Here is a 12,269-nt window from a genome sequence, read left to right on the forward strand (position 1 = left end):
AGGGTGGCTGAGAAGGAGCCCATCAACAAAATGTCCCTGCACAATCTGGCCACTGTGTTTGGCCCAACGTTGCTGAGACCTTCTGAGGTGGAGAGCAAAGGGCAGCACCTCACGTTGGCCTCAGATATCTGGTCCCACGACGTAATGGCGCAGGTACAGTGGGTGGGGAAGAGAGGGGCGGGGGGGGGGGGGCAGCAGGCAGAGGAGTCGACTGCGTTTGGATGGGCAAGCTCCCTCTGCTGGGCAAACTTTCAAACTTCACCCTGGAAGTGCAGCTGCTCTCTCTCTCTCTCTCTCTCTCTCTCTCTCTCTGTGTGTGTGTGTGTATAGAGAGAGAAAGAGAGAGAGCGCTTGCTCAGGTAGACCTTAATTTCATTTTTAAAACCTCCAAACTTGTATTACCTTCTTGTGCATTAATCTTTTTAAAACTGTAGTGGATAACATTTTGAAAACTGCTTTAGAATTTGGAGAGGAATTGTAGCTTAGTGGTAAAGCACACACTTCGTGTGAACTGAGCACAGGAATGCTGCTTCCAGACCTGCCTCATTGCTCAATAAATGTCCCATCTGTCTTTGCCCAAATTCCTGCTGGGCTCCCTTAATTGGAGGGGCAGTTTGAGGGGCTGGTTAAATAACTGAAAGAGAGAGAATATGTATGTTGCAGCTCCTGGGCACATTGCAGCTCTTCCTAAAGCTGGCCCTTCTGGGTTCGTAGCTCTGTTCCTGCTGTGCTTTTTATTCCATCAACTTCACAGGGTGGCAAATATAAATTCCACAGGGATTCCATCAGAAGACATCTCTGCCTATCAAGAACTGTTCTCTGTTGGGGACACTTTGCAGTGTGAGAGACTATCCTGATTTTAACCCACTTTTCCTTTTGCAGGTGCAGGTGCTACTCTACTATTTACAGCACACGCCCATCTCCTTTGCCGAGCTCAAACGCAACGCACTCTACTTCTCCACGGACGTGTAGCCCCGGGGCCCTGCAGCCACCTGCATTTTTCTAAGCCGAGGGGCGCAGCACAGACTCATGAATCTGAGCACGGATCCTGCTGAGAATAACGTCGCTGCCCTGGAACCAGACGCTGCCCCATACCTCATGGGACGATTTTGTATCAGCCCCACACCCTTCTTTCCCCCCTGCCCACCTCCCAGCACAGTAGTCCACGTCTCTCGTACTTCTCGTGTCCAGGAGTCGTTTTTTACGTTCCATTTGTTGAGCAGTGGGAAGGATGTGAGCAGCGGATGAAGACACAGCCTCTTGTTTCTTCCCAAAAATGGTTGCCGCCTTCTGGGTCCAATAGAGCTTCGCTGCAGCCAAGTCCTCTCCTCCAGCCGGCCTCGCCACCCGCAACAATGCTTGATCTTTTTTGCTCCCTGCCTTTGTGGCCTGCATGTACGCTGCTTGCTTGGATTTTCCTGCTTTTGGAGGCTTAAGGAGGACACCAAGGGCTCTTCCCCCCGTCCTGGTCAACCTACATTCTCTTCGCTTTTGTCTCGCCTGACAGATCTGGTTGCTGAACTCTGCATTCTTTTACCCCAGCTGGCAGGGCTGAAGACAGCAGCATTTTCGTTTATAAAAAACCCTGCCTATTCCAGCTCCCCCCACTTTTTTAATGCTGGGGGAGCCTCTCGTCCTGTGCCTCGGTAGGCTTTGTAACTGTGCATAATGTGTGTGGGGGGGTGTAAAGCAGCCATCTTCCTGATTTATTCTGTAAAAAGGTTTTAATAATGAACCTTGATGGCAGGAAAGTGAAGAGAAAGTGGCTGTTTGCTAGTCTTAGACGTGCGTGCGACAGAGAGTGATACTTACCTCCCCATCCCCGCCGCCCTGCTGTGTTGCCCACAATCACTTTATTTATGGTTAGATTCTCTTGGGACTAATTCAAACCTAATCCTTAGAAAGGAAATCAGATCTTAATCTGATTGTGTCCTGCTCCCCACCCCTGAAAGGATTATTTGGCTGGCCGAGAGGAAGGCAGGAGGCTGGTTGCCCTGTGGCCTTGCCTCTTGCAGGTGGCTCTCGCTAGCCAAGCTTGGCCAGGGGGCCAGCGGGTATTTCCTGCTCCCGCCGCCACCACATGACTTCGATCCAGCCCAGCCATCCGACTCGGCTGTTGGGCACATTTCCCCCAGGAGGGTGTTTGGAAAAGGGGCCGTTTCTCCATGCTTCATGCAGCATGGCTTACAGGGTTCAGCTAAGGAAGACTCAGGTTGGATGTCAAAGGTGTCATTTCAGCCCTTAAGAGCCTCCACCTGCACCCCCCCATTTCTCTCTCTCTCTCTGTGACAGACTGGGTGAAGCAGCCGAGGAGAGTTCAGCCCTCCGAAGGAGTGGGGGCTCTGTGTTCCCGATTGCCACCCCACTCACATACCAGGTGACAAGCAGCAATCCAGCAATGAGTTGTATTGGCAAGCTAGATAGCCCTTTGTATCATGGAGAAGTCCCCCACCCTCACAAAAGAAATTACTTCCAGGCCTGCCCCTCCATGTTAGGTGACTTCGGCCACACTTTCTGCCCAGGACAATGGAATGTTCTGTGGCTCACCGTTCAGGGACCAGAAATATTTTGCTGGCCAGAGTTGTTATTTTTCGGGCCCTCCTGCACAGATCTTTGTGGGTCTGCATCTACCTGTATGTATGTGTCTGTGGAAGCTGAAGTCATTCCTAAGCCAGAGCGCCTCCGCGCACTTCTGAGTGTCAGAATCTGATACCAGCATAGCCAGCCCCCCCTCCCCCCCACTACACTTGCTCTTTTCTCTGATGGGGAGGAAGGGGAGTCTGGGACTCCTGGAGCTACAGGTTAGATTAGAAACTGTATAATTGATATTTGACTTGTTTAAGGATATATATTATATAAATATATATATATATATTTTTGGTTGTGTTCCGTTGCAGGTTTTTTTCTCCCCTCTCTGTAGATGACAAACTTTAAATGGATGTAAACCATGTGAGGAGATTAAAAAAAAAAAGTTAATAAAATGCAAAGCCCAAACATTTGCACAAATTACTTCCGGGGTGTTTGGTCTTTCGTATCTCAATCAATGAAGAAAAAGATTTGGCATAACTAGCTTGGACACATGACAGGAGTAATAATTCAATTGGCAGGGCACCTGGGAGACCCTGCCTGAATCCCTGGAGAGCCACTGCTGCCAGTCAGTGTAAGATGTGGGTGCCCAGGGGTCTGACTCAGTAGAAGTCAACATCCTAGGCATCTAATACAGGAGCAGTCAATGTGCTGCCCTCCAGATGCTGCTTAACTAAAACTCCCCTCACCCTTGAGCACTAGCTAGGCCGGACACTGGTGCTGATGGGAACTGGGAGTTCAATAATAGCCAGAGGTACCACTTTGGCTCCTCTTGTTCTAACAGCTCTCCAATCTACACCACCTTCCACCCCCTTGCTCATAACTGTAGTCTAGCTGCATTTCCCCTCCTGTACAGGGATTATGCAAGGGAGAGGGAGGACCATGTCTTGCACATCTACCTATGAGCACACCTGTACCACATGACAGAATTCATGCAAGCAACTGATCCCATGCCCTTATTAGGGGCTATTGCAGCTCAATAAGCAATTCTGCCAATAGGAAGGGGGCTGGTAAAGGGAAATAAAGGCGGGGGAGAGTGGGAAAGCTTAATTATTCAGCCTGGGAAACAGCAATATTTCTCCTAGGCAACTAGGGCTGTTGCCATGGGAATGCCAAGATGGGTGCCTGGTGTGCTTCCATCCTCCTGTTCGGTGTCACTTCACAAACCAGCTCTGAACACACGAGTGCCCCTCCTCCCCCCCGGTTTGTGATCTTTTAATTACAATTTCAAAGCAAGTCCCAGTGGTGGTGCTGATTAGTGAGAGGGTGCAGAAGGCCCCAGGTTCCGTACGCAGCATCACAATTTGCTCCGGGGGGTGGAGAGCACGCAATATGATGCTGGCCTTTGTCTGATGCAAAACCAATCCAAAATGCAGATTTAGAACCTGCTCTAGAAAAAATAATTTAGTGGAGGGAGGCGGTGAGTCTTGAAGGCAACTTCCTTTCAGTCTAGCATGAAAAGAAGCCCCTCGCCTTCAACCAGTGATGCTAACTGAGCTTCTCTCACCTCCAAAGGCACAGCTGGGCACATTCAACACCAGCCTATGCACTGACAAGCTATAACTGCCTAGTTTAAGTAGATCATCAAGAAGTCCCACCTACCTGCTGCGCTGCCTCACTGAAGTCTTCTGGAGACCCCCAACAGTGCTGTACCGGAGTGGGGGATGAGAGGTCTCCCTGATGTAGCACTGCAGTTCATAAACCATCCAAGTTCTTTGGTGTTTTATTTCAGTTTCTCTTTTAAGACGCTTCAGCCAGTTGGAAGCTTGAGCTCTCCTGACAAGCATCTGTAACATCTGCAGGGGACAAAACCCCACTTTTTCTTGGTCACTGGCAGAGTCATCCTCGCTTGTCTCCTAAGGGTCTCTTTCCAGAATGTACTGTAGTAGGGAGAGGGGCCCTAGGGTACCAAGCTTAGTGTGGGAGGCAGGAGAGCTGCTTCCAGCTTTACACTGCCTGTACCCAAGAGAATGTACTTTACTCCTTACTATTCATATAACAGGAATCTACAGATAGCCTCACTACTGGATCCTTCTAACCCAGTACACTGTTTCCAGCAGTAACCAGCCAAACGTCTCTGCAATGTGCAGAGGCAGGGAATGAAGGCAACAACCCTCCCCTGCTGTTTGGCGTTCAAAGGTATACTGCCCCTGCAAAAGGAGGTTCTATGTAGCGAACATGACTAATAACTGTAGAACGATCTCGCCTCAATGAATTTGTAGATGTCAAGCTCCATTTCAGACACCTAATTTAAATTTGATATCCATTGACAAACAACTAACCACAGCATCTAGGAAATATTGTTCTTGTTTCATTAGCATCAAACACTTGACAAGGCGTGGAATAAATTAAATCTTTCAATTTTCTCCTGTATCCGACATAGTCATGAAGCTACGAGCTTGTGTTTGTAGCAAGTGCTGACACGCTGTAACAGCTTTTATGCTTGCCACAGCAAATGCATACACTTAGCAGAAGGAGTTGAGAGAATACAGGCAGTCCTTGGAATTAACACCTAGTCGTACCTCTCCAACGATGTTTGAACAACACTTTGCTTAGATGACTTGCTGACTCTGCCCACGGGCTGGATGCGTATCCTGTTTTCTAGGACACAGCTCTCAGAAACCTTTCCCCTTTCCTTAATCGGTTGTCAGGAACAGGAAAGTGAGTTGGGCCAGCTGTCCGGCACAGTTCACACCAGAAGGTCCTCCTTCATTGGCATCAGCTGCTACCGTAAGTAGTAGTCAATCACTGCAGAGAATGCAGCAAAGCCCCCACAGCCAAGGACCCCGGCTTTCAGGCCAGCTGCAAGGCAAAAGGAGAAGGCCGTCAGCACAACAGCACATAATCAAGTTTCTGTCCTGCAGCTAAGCCTATATTGTTGGCTGGAAAGCAAAAAAGATCACTTCCACTAGCAGGTTTGGTCCCAGCCCCTTGTAAAATATTCCTTTTCTTTCAGCCCTACAGAGGATGACCTGAACCAGGTCCTGGCCCTAGAAACCGGAGCACTCAGTAAGATCAGAAGCAACAACTCTTGGCTGCAAACGCAGAGATGGGATTCAGGTAGCGCCAGCTGTCTTTCTCTCTCAAAGACGTTTAAACCAATCGGACCCAACATAACAAGCTTAGCTAGAAGCTGTTCAGAAAACCATTTAATGCTCTTAGGGAAGATTAACACTCTTAATTTTTAACTTGCCCGGCTCTATCTAGCTCAGTATGGTTTACACCGAATGGCAGCAGCTCTGTAGGTTTTCAAGCAGGGAGTCCTTTTCCCAGCTCTACTTGGAGATTCCAGTGGGGACTGAAACTACAGGCCATCCTAAGGATTGAACCCTTACACCAAGGCAGGTTTTCCATCCATGATCCAAACAGTCAGTGGGGAAAACACCACCTGACTGAGCCACAGCATCTACAGTGGCCACAAGTCAGCTTATGAGGACAAATCCCTGTATAAACAGAAAAAAGCACCTGTCTGTCAGCAGAAGGTCATCAGAGAAAGGATGAGACAATTCACCTTCAGCAAGCAGTTCCAGCTCCTTGGAGCAGGTGCTAAGACTAACAGCACAATTCTAGGCATGTCTACTACAGTAAGTCCTACTAAATTCAGTGAGGCTTATTCCAAGTTAAACAGGGCCAGGATTGTAGCCAGGCGTGGGGAACTTGTGGTCCCCCAGAAGCTGCTGAGCTCCAACTCCCATCAGCCACAGCTGCCACAGCCTAGGATAGGAGAGGTGGGAGTTGCAGTCCAACATCCTGCTCTGTGCTATGGCTCATATTACTTCCTGGCCATAACATTTAGGAGCAGTAGAGCCTGCAGCATTCTGTCTTTCTCAGGATCCAAAGGAGCCCAGCAATTGCTCAACGGCAACACGCAACACGACTCACCCCGGAAGCCAATGGCCCCTCCAGTAATGCATCCACTCATCACGCTGTTCTTCCAGTCAGTCTTGCCTCGATACTAGGGAAATGAGAAACACAACATCAAGACCAGCCACGTGAACCTCTGCATACAGCATCAATTCTAAACCACTTAGGCCCCAGATGTCTGAAAGACCACCTCCTCCTACAGACCCTCCTGAGTGTTACTATTGACAGAGGATGCCCTCTTGGTCCACTGCCCTTGAGAGTTCAAAGGGTGGGGTGGCCTGGAAGAGGGCAATTTCTGTGGCAGCCCCTAAGTTGTGGGATTCCCTCCCTACAGAGGTGAGCCAGGCACCTTTTGTATTTATTTCATACAATTTATACAATTTATATATACAATACAATCATACAATTTATATACAGCTTGATTGTAAAAAAACCAAAAACACAACACCAACCCTCAAAGCAATTGTCATAAGCTTTCATCATATGCTGAAAATCCACATCTTTCAGGACCCACCCTATTTTTGCGACTAATTTATCTGAAACTGTTTTTAGTATTTTATCTTGTATAAATAGTTGTATCTGGCCCAGGGCACCTAAGAAATACTGTAAGAATCAATCAATCACAATAGCAGTAGCAGTGCTACTTTTGTACTGTTGGGTGAGGAATAAATCTAGTGGCTTGAGATGAGAACATGAGAGTTCCCCTGCTGGGTCAGGTCAAAGTGGCCAACTAGATGAGATGCCCTGGTGGGAAGACCACAGAGATATTCAGGAGTGTCACTTTTAGTCATGCATACAGTCCTACTGAAGACTGTGGCTTTAAGGCTGGCATGAATGACAGCTTACAGTGTGAGATGTTATATTTAAATAAGAAAATAATTACAAGAAACCAGCAGATTAAAGCCAGAGAGTTACTCACAGACTCCACCAGGCATTCAGTGCAGGAAAACATGGCACCGACAATGGCAAAATTCTTGGCGTAGGACATCCCTCTTTGTCCCATGTCTTTCAAGACCTCTTTGGCTGTTGGCGTGCGGTACGGATCCTTGGGATCAAACCCCACATTGGTATCGATGCCGGCCGTGAACACACCAAAGGCACCTCCCAGTACGAATCCTGCCAAGTAAACAGAAAAGTTGGCAAGGCAATTAGCAGGGGGACAGGCTCCAAATTCCATTTCAGTGTTGTTTCTCAGAAGCCTCCTCATCTCAATTTCAGGCCACTCTGCTTTGACACATGAAATCAGGGGAGGCCTGTGGCCCATCTAATTCAGCATCCTGTTCTCACAGGGGCCAACCAGATGCCTCGATGGGAAGCCCACAAGCCAGCGGCATAGCTAGCTGCTCGGGCGCCCGGGGTGGCGCAAATGCCCTGCACCCGGGGGCGGGGCAAAGCACACTGTGCGAAACCTCCACGGAGTCTGCAGGTACCCGAGCCGCCACGTCACTCCCCAGGAGAGATGTGTCTTGGGCACGCTGCAGGCCAGGCTCCATGGTCACCCCCCTCAGTGATGACACCCAGGGCGGCCCGCACCCCCCCTTCCTACACCACCGCTACAAGCAGGACCTGCGTGCAACAGCACTTCATTCCCCATTTCTGTTTCCCAGCAAACTGGCAATCAGGGCTATATTGACTCCGACAATGGAAGGAAAACATAGCCATCAAGGTTAGTAGCTACTGATCACCTTTACTCTCCATGAATCAGTCTAAACCTCTTTTAAAGCAATTCTCTTTGGTGTCCATCCCTGCCTCCTGCGTGAGTGAGTTCCATAGATTAGCTAGGTACTGCATGAATAAGCCATTTCTTTTGTCTGTTGTGAATCCTTCAATGCTCAGCTTCATTGTATGTCCCTGAGTTCTAGAGTTATGAGCCAAACGTTTCTCTCTCCACTTTCTCCATGCCATGAATAATTTTATCTATCTTCTATCATGCCACTATTGAATCGCCTTTTCTCTAAACTAAAATGTCTCAAATGCTGCAGACTTTCCTCATGGGGCTGTTGCTCCATCCCCTTGATCATCTTGGCTGCCAGTTTTTGAAACTTTTCCACATCTAAAACATCCTTTTGAACCATACACAGTGCTCCAAATGTGGTCGCACCATAGATTTGTATAAAGGCAAAATTATATATACCCAACATCCTGCCACTTAATGCTTTGCAGCTGATGAGTCCACTAAAGAAAAGTGCATTCATTAAATGTTTAATAAGCAAGTGCACAAGTCTTCATTACTATTATCGAGCTCTAAGTGCTCTAAAGTGTCATACAGATGCTTTTCTATACCACTAAAGGCTCAAAAATAGCAAGGACATATTTTCTGATGGCTTCCAAATGGGCATGCCTTTATGAATGACACTGAAACTCTCCTGCTTCTTTATTAGCCACAAATATATTGTGGGCCTCCAGGAAAACTTTTAATAGGTCTTGCTATGCCATCGCTAATAATAATTTACGCAGTGCTCTTTTCACTCGTGGTCGTTCTTGCAACAACCCTGCAAAGTAGGTTGGTTCTTCATAGCCCCAAGTTGTAGAAGCTGAGAGATGCAATGCTATATAGAATACATCCACAACGATTGTTATTAACCACAAATATATTGTGGGCCTGCAGGAACGCATTTTCACAAGTCTTGCTGTGCTGTTGCTAATAAGCATTTTATGCTCTTTTCCCTTGTGGCTGTTCTTGCAACAGCCCTGCAAGGTAGGCCAGCGCTTCTTAGCCCCAAGTTGTAGAAGCTGAGAGGTGCAATTTAGATTATTATTATAATCTTTATACCCCAGCAAGATGAGCAGGGTATAAATAAAATTATTATTATTATTGCACCTCTCAGATTATAAAACCTGGGGCTAATAATAAAAACTAGAAATTTAAAATAATAAATTTAAAATAAAACATAGAATAATTTCGAATAAAAATCCACATTGTTATTCACCACAAATATAGCTGCACCGACGCTAATGAGCATAACTGGCGCATGCGCTCTTCGCTTAAGGTCTTTCTCACGACAACCCTGCAAGGTAGGCCGCTGGGAAGGCCCAAGTAACTTTTTCGCAAAACCAAAAAAAGAGACGCCCCACCACCAAACGAAACCCCTCTTTCCCTCCCTCCTCACCACGACTCACCCCCGACGCAGGCCAGCGCCGCCTTGAAGCCGCAGCTCTCCATGGCCCGCTCGACCATCTTTTGCTCGGGGCTCTTGGCCGGCGCCGGGAAGCCCCCAAGGGCGGCCGGGTCAAAGGCCCTCGCCTGCCTCGGCCCGCGCTTCTCGCCCACCAAGTGCTCCAGCAAAAGGCTGTACTGCAGCGCCCCGGGGGGCACCGCAGCTTCGTCGGGCCTACTCGGGCCCGTGGAAGATGAGGCCGCCGCCATAACTCTCCGTTCCCCGCCTCAGAAAACCAAGACTACGACTCCCGTCATGCCTTGCTCCGCAGCGCCCGGCTCTCCCAATAGGATTCGTGCTGCCGAGGATCACGGGAAATGTTGGCCGCTCGGCGGTTTTTAAACGCAACACTGCGCAAGCGCCGCCTCTCACGCCGCTTGCCTCCGCCGAAACTACGACTCCCGGCATGCACTCCAGGCGCGTCGCTCTGCGGGGATGGCCTTAAGCAACATGGGACGTGTAGTTTTCTGGGGCGGTGGAAGAGCTTGATTGCGCGAGGTGGCCCCCTGCCGGGCGTGCTAGGAGCCGTTGCATAGGCGAGAGTTTGCATAGGAGGACCAGACGGGAGCATCTTTGGAAGGGACAGGTAAGTGTGCTCCAGGTGAGGCAGGCCTAGAACTGACGGGTCCTTGAGGGCTGCTGCTGAGGGAGAAAAGAGGCACCCGAATTCTGTAAAGGGGCTCCCTGATATTGCAGAGGGGGGCTGAATTATTATACCATATTATATATTCAATTAATAATTACATTATTACAATGCTGTATTGAGGGGTGGGGTGGAATTGTCAAGGCTGTGCCTTGATTGCCAACTGACCAAGTGTTTCAGCCATTGCACAAATCTGAACACCGGTAGTTACGTTTTTATTTATTGCTTTTGTATTCCACCATTTTCTCCAAGGAGCTCAAGGTGGTATACATGGTCTCCCTCTGCCCCAGCTCTAATTTATTCCCCACAACAACCCTGTGAGGTTGGTTAGGCTGAGAAGCAGTGGCTGTTGCCCAAGGTCACACCCAGTTAGCTTCATGGCCGAGTGAGGATTTGAACCCTTGTCTCCCAGGCCCTAGTCTGCCACTCTGACCAACTATATCATACTATCTGGGTTGTGCTATTTTGATCTGACTCTCCATTCAGTGTGGCTCCTCCATATCCCTTTTTATCCTCGCTAATACTTTATTAGGTGGGTTAGGCTGAGAGGTGGCAGTTGTTACAAAGCCAAAGTCACTCAGTAAGCTTTGTGGCTGAGTTGGGGCCTTTCTGGGCCTAGCCTGACGTTCTAACCCACCAGGGCCTGTGGCATAGTGAACTTTTAAAATCTTTTATGTACCCTGGGGCTTTCATGGAAGTTATGATAATGCTTGATTGTAGTTAAATACAAAGTGGCTGGTTGACAATGTATTATTATTAATTAAATTTGTATACTGCCCTTCATAACATAAATACATTGACTGGCGTACCAACTCTAATTAAGAGTTGGGGGTGTGAGGAAGACTGGTGGCTCAGAAAATAAGTATTTCCAGATACTTGAAGGCGGTTTTGAAATGGGCCTGCCACAGAGCAGTTGATTTGGGATGTTGCAAAAAGCCAGCAGATCAATTATTTAAAATTTTTATTATTACTGTATCCCACACCCAAGGAAAAAGCAGTTGTGGGATTTTCCCCCCACAGTTGTTGACATCCATATGTCTGGTGAAACAATGGGGTGAACCGAAGTCAGTGCTATTTTTCAAGAAAAAGAGGGGCTGGAACTCACAATGAACTCCTCCCTTGTCTTATAATGGCAATGGCACCCACCTGAGAGGTGCTGGAACTGAGTTATGGCAGGGAAAATCCCTGGGTGAAGTCAAATTGTTGGATAGTTACAGCGTCTGCTGTGGCTGTAGAGACTGATATGGGAGAGATATGTTTTGTTGTAGCTGGGGCAGATGGAAAGCGTCCAGTGCTGCTGCTGCAGATGTTGTTTCTTTTTGTGCTCCTCCCAGCTGTCATTCCTCCTTTGGTCACTGCTGTGGATATATACAACTTGACCGTTTTGTCTCCAGGCACTGCAAGGACATATGACAGGACAGGCCCATGCAGAGTGGGGGGCAACTGGGTACACTTGCCCCAGACTTCAGAGGGCTCAGTTGGTTGGGGCCCCCTGCTAAGGACCAGCTGAATTTTTGTCTGTTTATAATTTTATTCTAACAAGACTCCTGCTCCAAGTCTCAGACAAGCTCTGCACAGGCTGTGACAAAGTTAATGTTGCCAGTCCTTCCTGTCGCTTTTGCAGACATCTTTGTACTGCAGAATTGGTCTGCTGACAGGCCTAGTCCCTGAAGCCAGCTCTCCATAGAGTACGTCCTTGGGGATCCTGCCATCTTCCATTCTGTGCTGCTTAGTGTCCCTCAAGTGTCCCAAAAACTTTGCCAGCTTTACTGTACATCTTGACTCCATCTCAGGCGCAAAATGTCTTCGGCCACCCCTGGAATAGCAGGTTTTCATAGTGCACTTGTGTCAGAGCTGCCTCCAGGTCCCAGCTCACAGAGGACCAACGCTAGGCTGTAGTTATGTACAAAAGTCTTTATTGAGGTTCAGTTTCCATTTTAAAGCCGCAGCGTGCAGCTCTACGTCTCGACCTTAGACCGGCGAAGTCCCGTCTGAGTCTCCTCCCCCTCCACACCAGT

General features: G+C 48.4%; 3 protein-coding genes across 8 annotated transcripts in view; 2 read left to right on the forward strand and 1 right to left on the reverse strand.

Moving 5' to 3' along the window:
• Positions 1–3,009, forward strand: part of ABR (ABR activator of RhoGEF and GTPase) — a 121,290-nt gene extending 118,281 nt beyond the window's left edge. For all 5 annotated transcript variants that reach the window (XM_079955461.1, XM_079955462.1, XM_079955463.1 and 2 more), the window contains 2 exons: positions 3–153; positions 883–3,009. In XM_079955461.1, coding sequence (XP_079811587.1) covers positions 3–153; positions 883–972 — 241 coding nt within the window. In that variant the 3' untranslated portion in view covers positions 973–3,009. The remainder of the gene's footprint in view (positions 1–2; positions 154–882) is intronic.
• A 1,868-nt stretch (positions 3,010–4,877) lies between these two features.
• Positions 4,878–9,852, reverse strand: TIMM22 (translocase of inner mitochondrial membrane 22). The gene is made up of 4 exons (XM_079955908.1): positions 9,571–9,852; positions 7,370–7,566; positions 6,469–6,541; positions 4,878–5,388 (listed from the first exon to the last, which is right to left on the reverse strand). The coding sequence occupies exons 1-4, from the start codon at positions 9,815–9,817 to the stop codon at positions 5,312–5,314; spliced, it is 594 nt and encodes a 197-aa protein (XP_079812034.1). The 5' UTR covers positions 9,818–9,852; the 3' UTR covers positions 4,878–5,311.
• A 172-nt stretch (positions 9,853–10,024) lies between these two features.
• The window catches only part of SPECC1 (sperm antigen with calponin homology and coiled-coil domains 1), a 106,565-nt gene continuing 104,320 nt past the window's right edge, over positions 10,025–12,269 (forward strand). For both annotated transcript variants that reach the window (XM_079955467.1, XM_079955468.1), the window contains exon 1: positions 10,025–10,194. The gene's annotated coding sequence lies outside the window, so the exon portion shown is untranslated. The remainder of the gene's footprint in view (positions 10,195–12,269) is intronic.

This window comes from Podarcis cretensis (genome assembly GCF_951804945.1).
Source record: "Podarcis cretensis genome assembly, chromosome: 15".
In the NCBI taxonomy this organism is placed as follows: domain Eukaryota; kingdom Metazoa; phylum Chordata; class Lepidosauria; order Squamata; family Lacertidae; genus Podarcis; species Podarcis cretensis.

What these genes read in the sequence shown, in the direction of transcription:
- TIMM22 (XM_079955908.1), bottom strand. Translation starts at nt 9,817, where the DNA reads ATGGCGGCGGCCTCATCTTCCACGGGCCCGAGTAGGCCCGACGAAGCT. An exon ending in GGCGCTGGCCTGCGTCGGGG is followed by an intron (nt 7,567 to 9,570) that starts GTGAGTCGTGGT and finishes TTTACTTGGCAG; the next exon opens with GATTCGTACTGGGAGGTGCC. An exon ending in CTGAATGCCTGGTGGAGTCT is followed by an intron (nt 6,542 to 7,369) that starts GTGAGTAACTCT and finishes TCATTTCCCTAG; the next exon opens with TATCGAGGCAAGACTGACTG.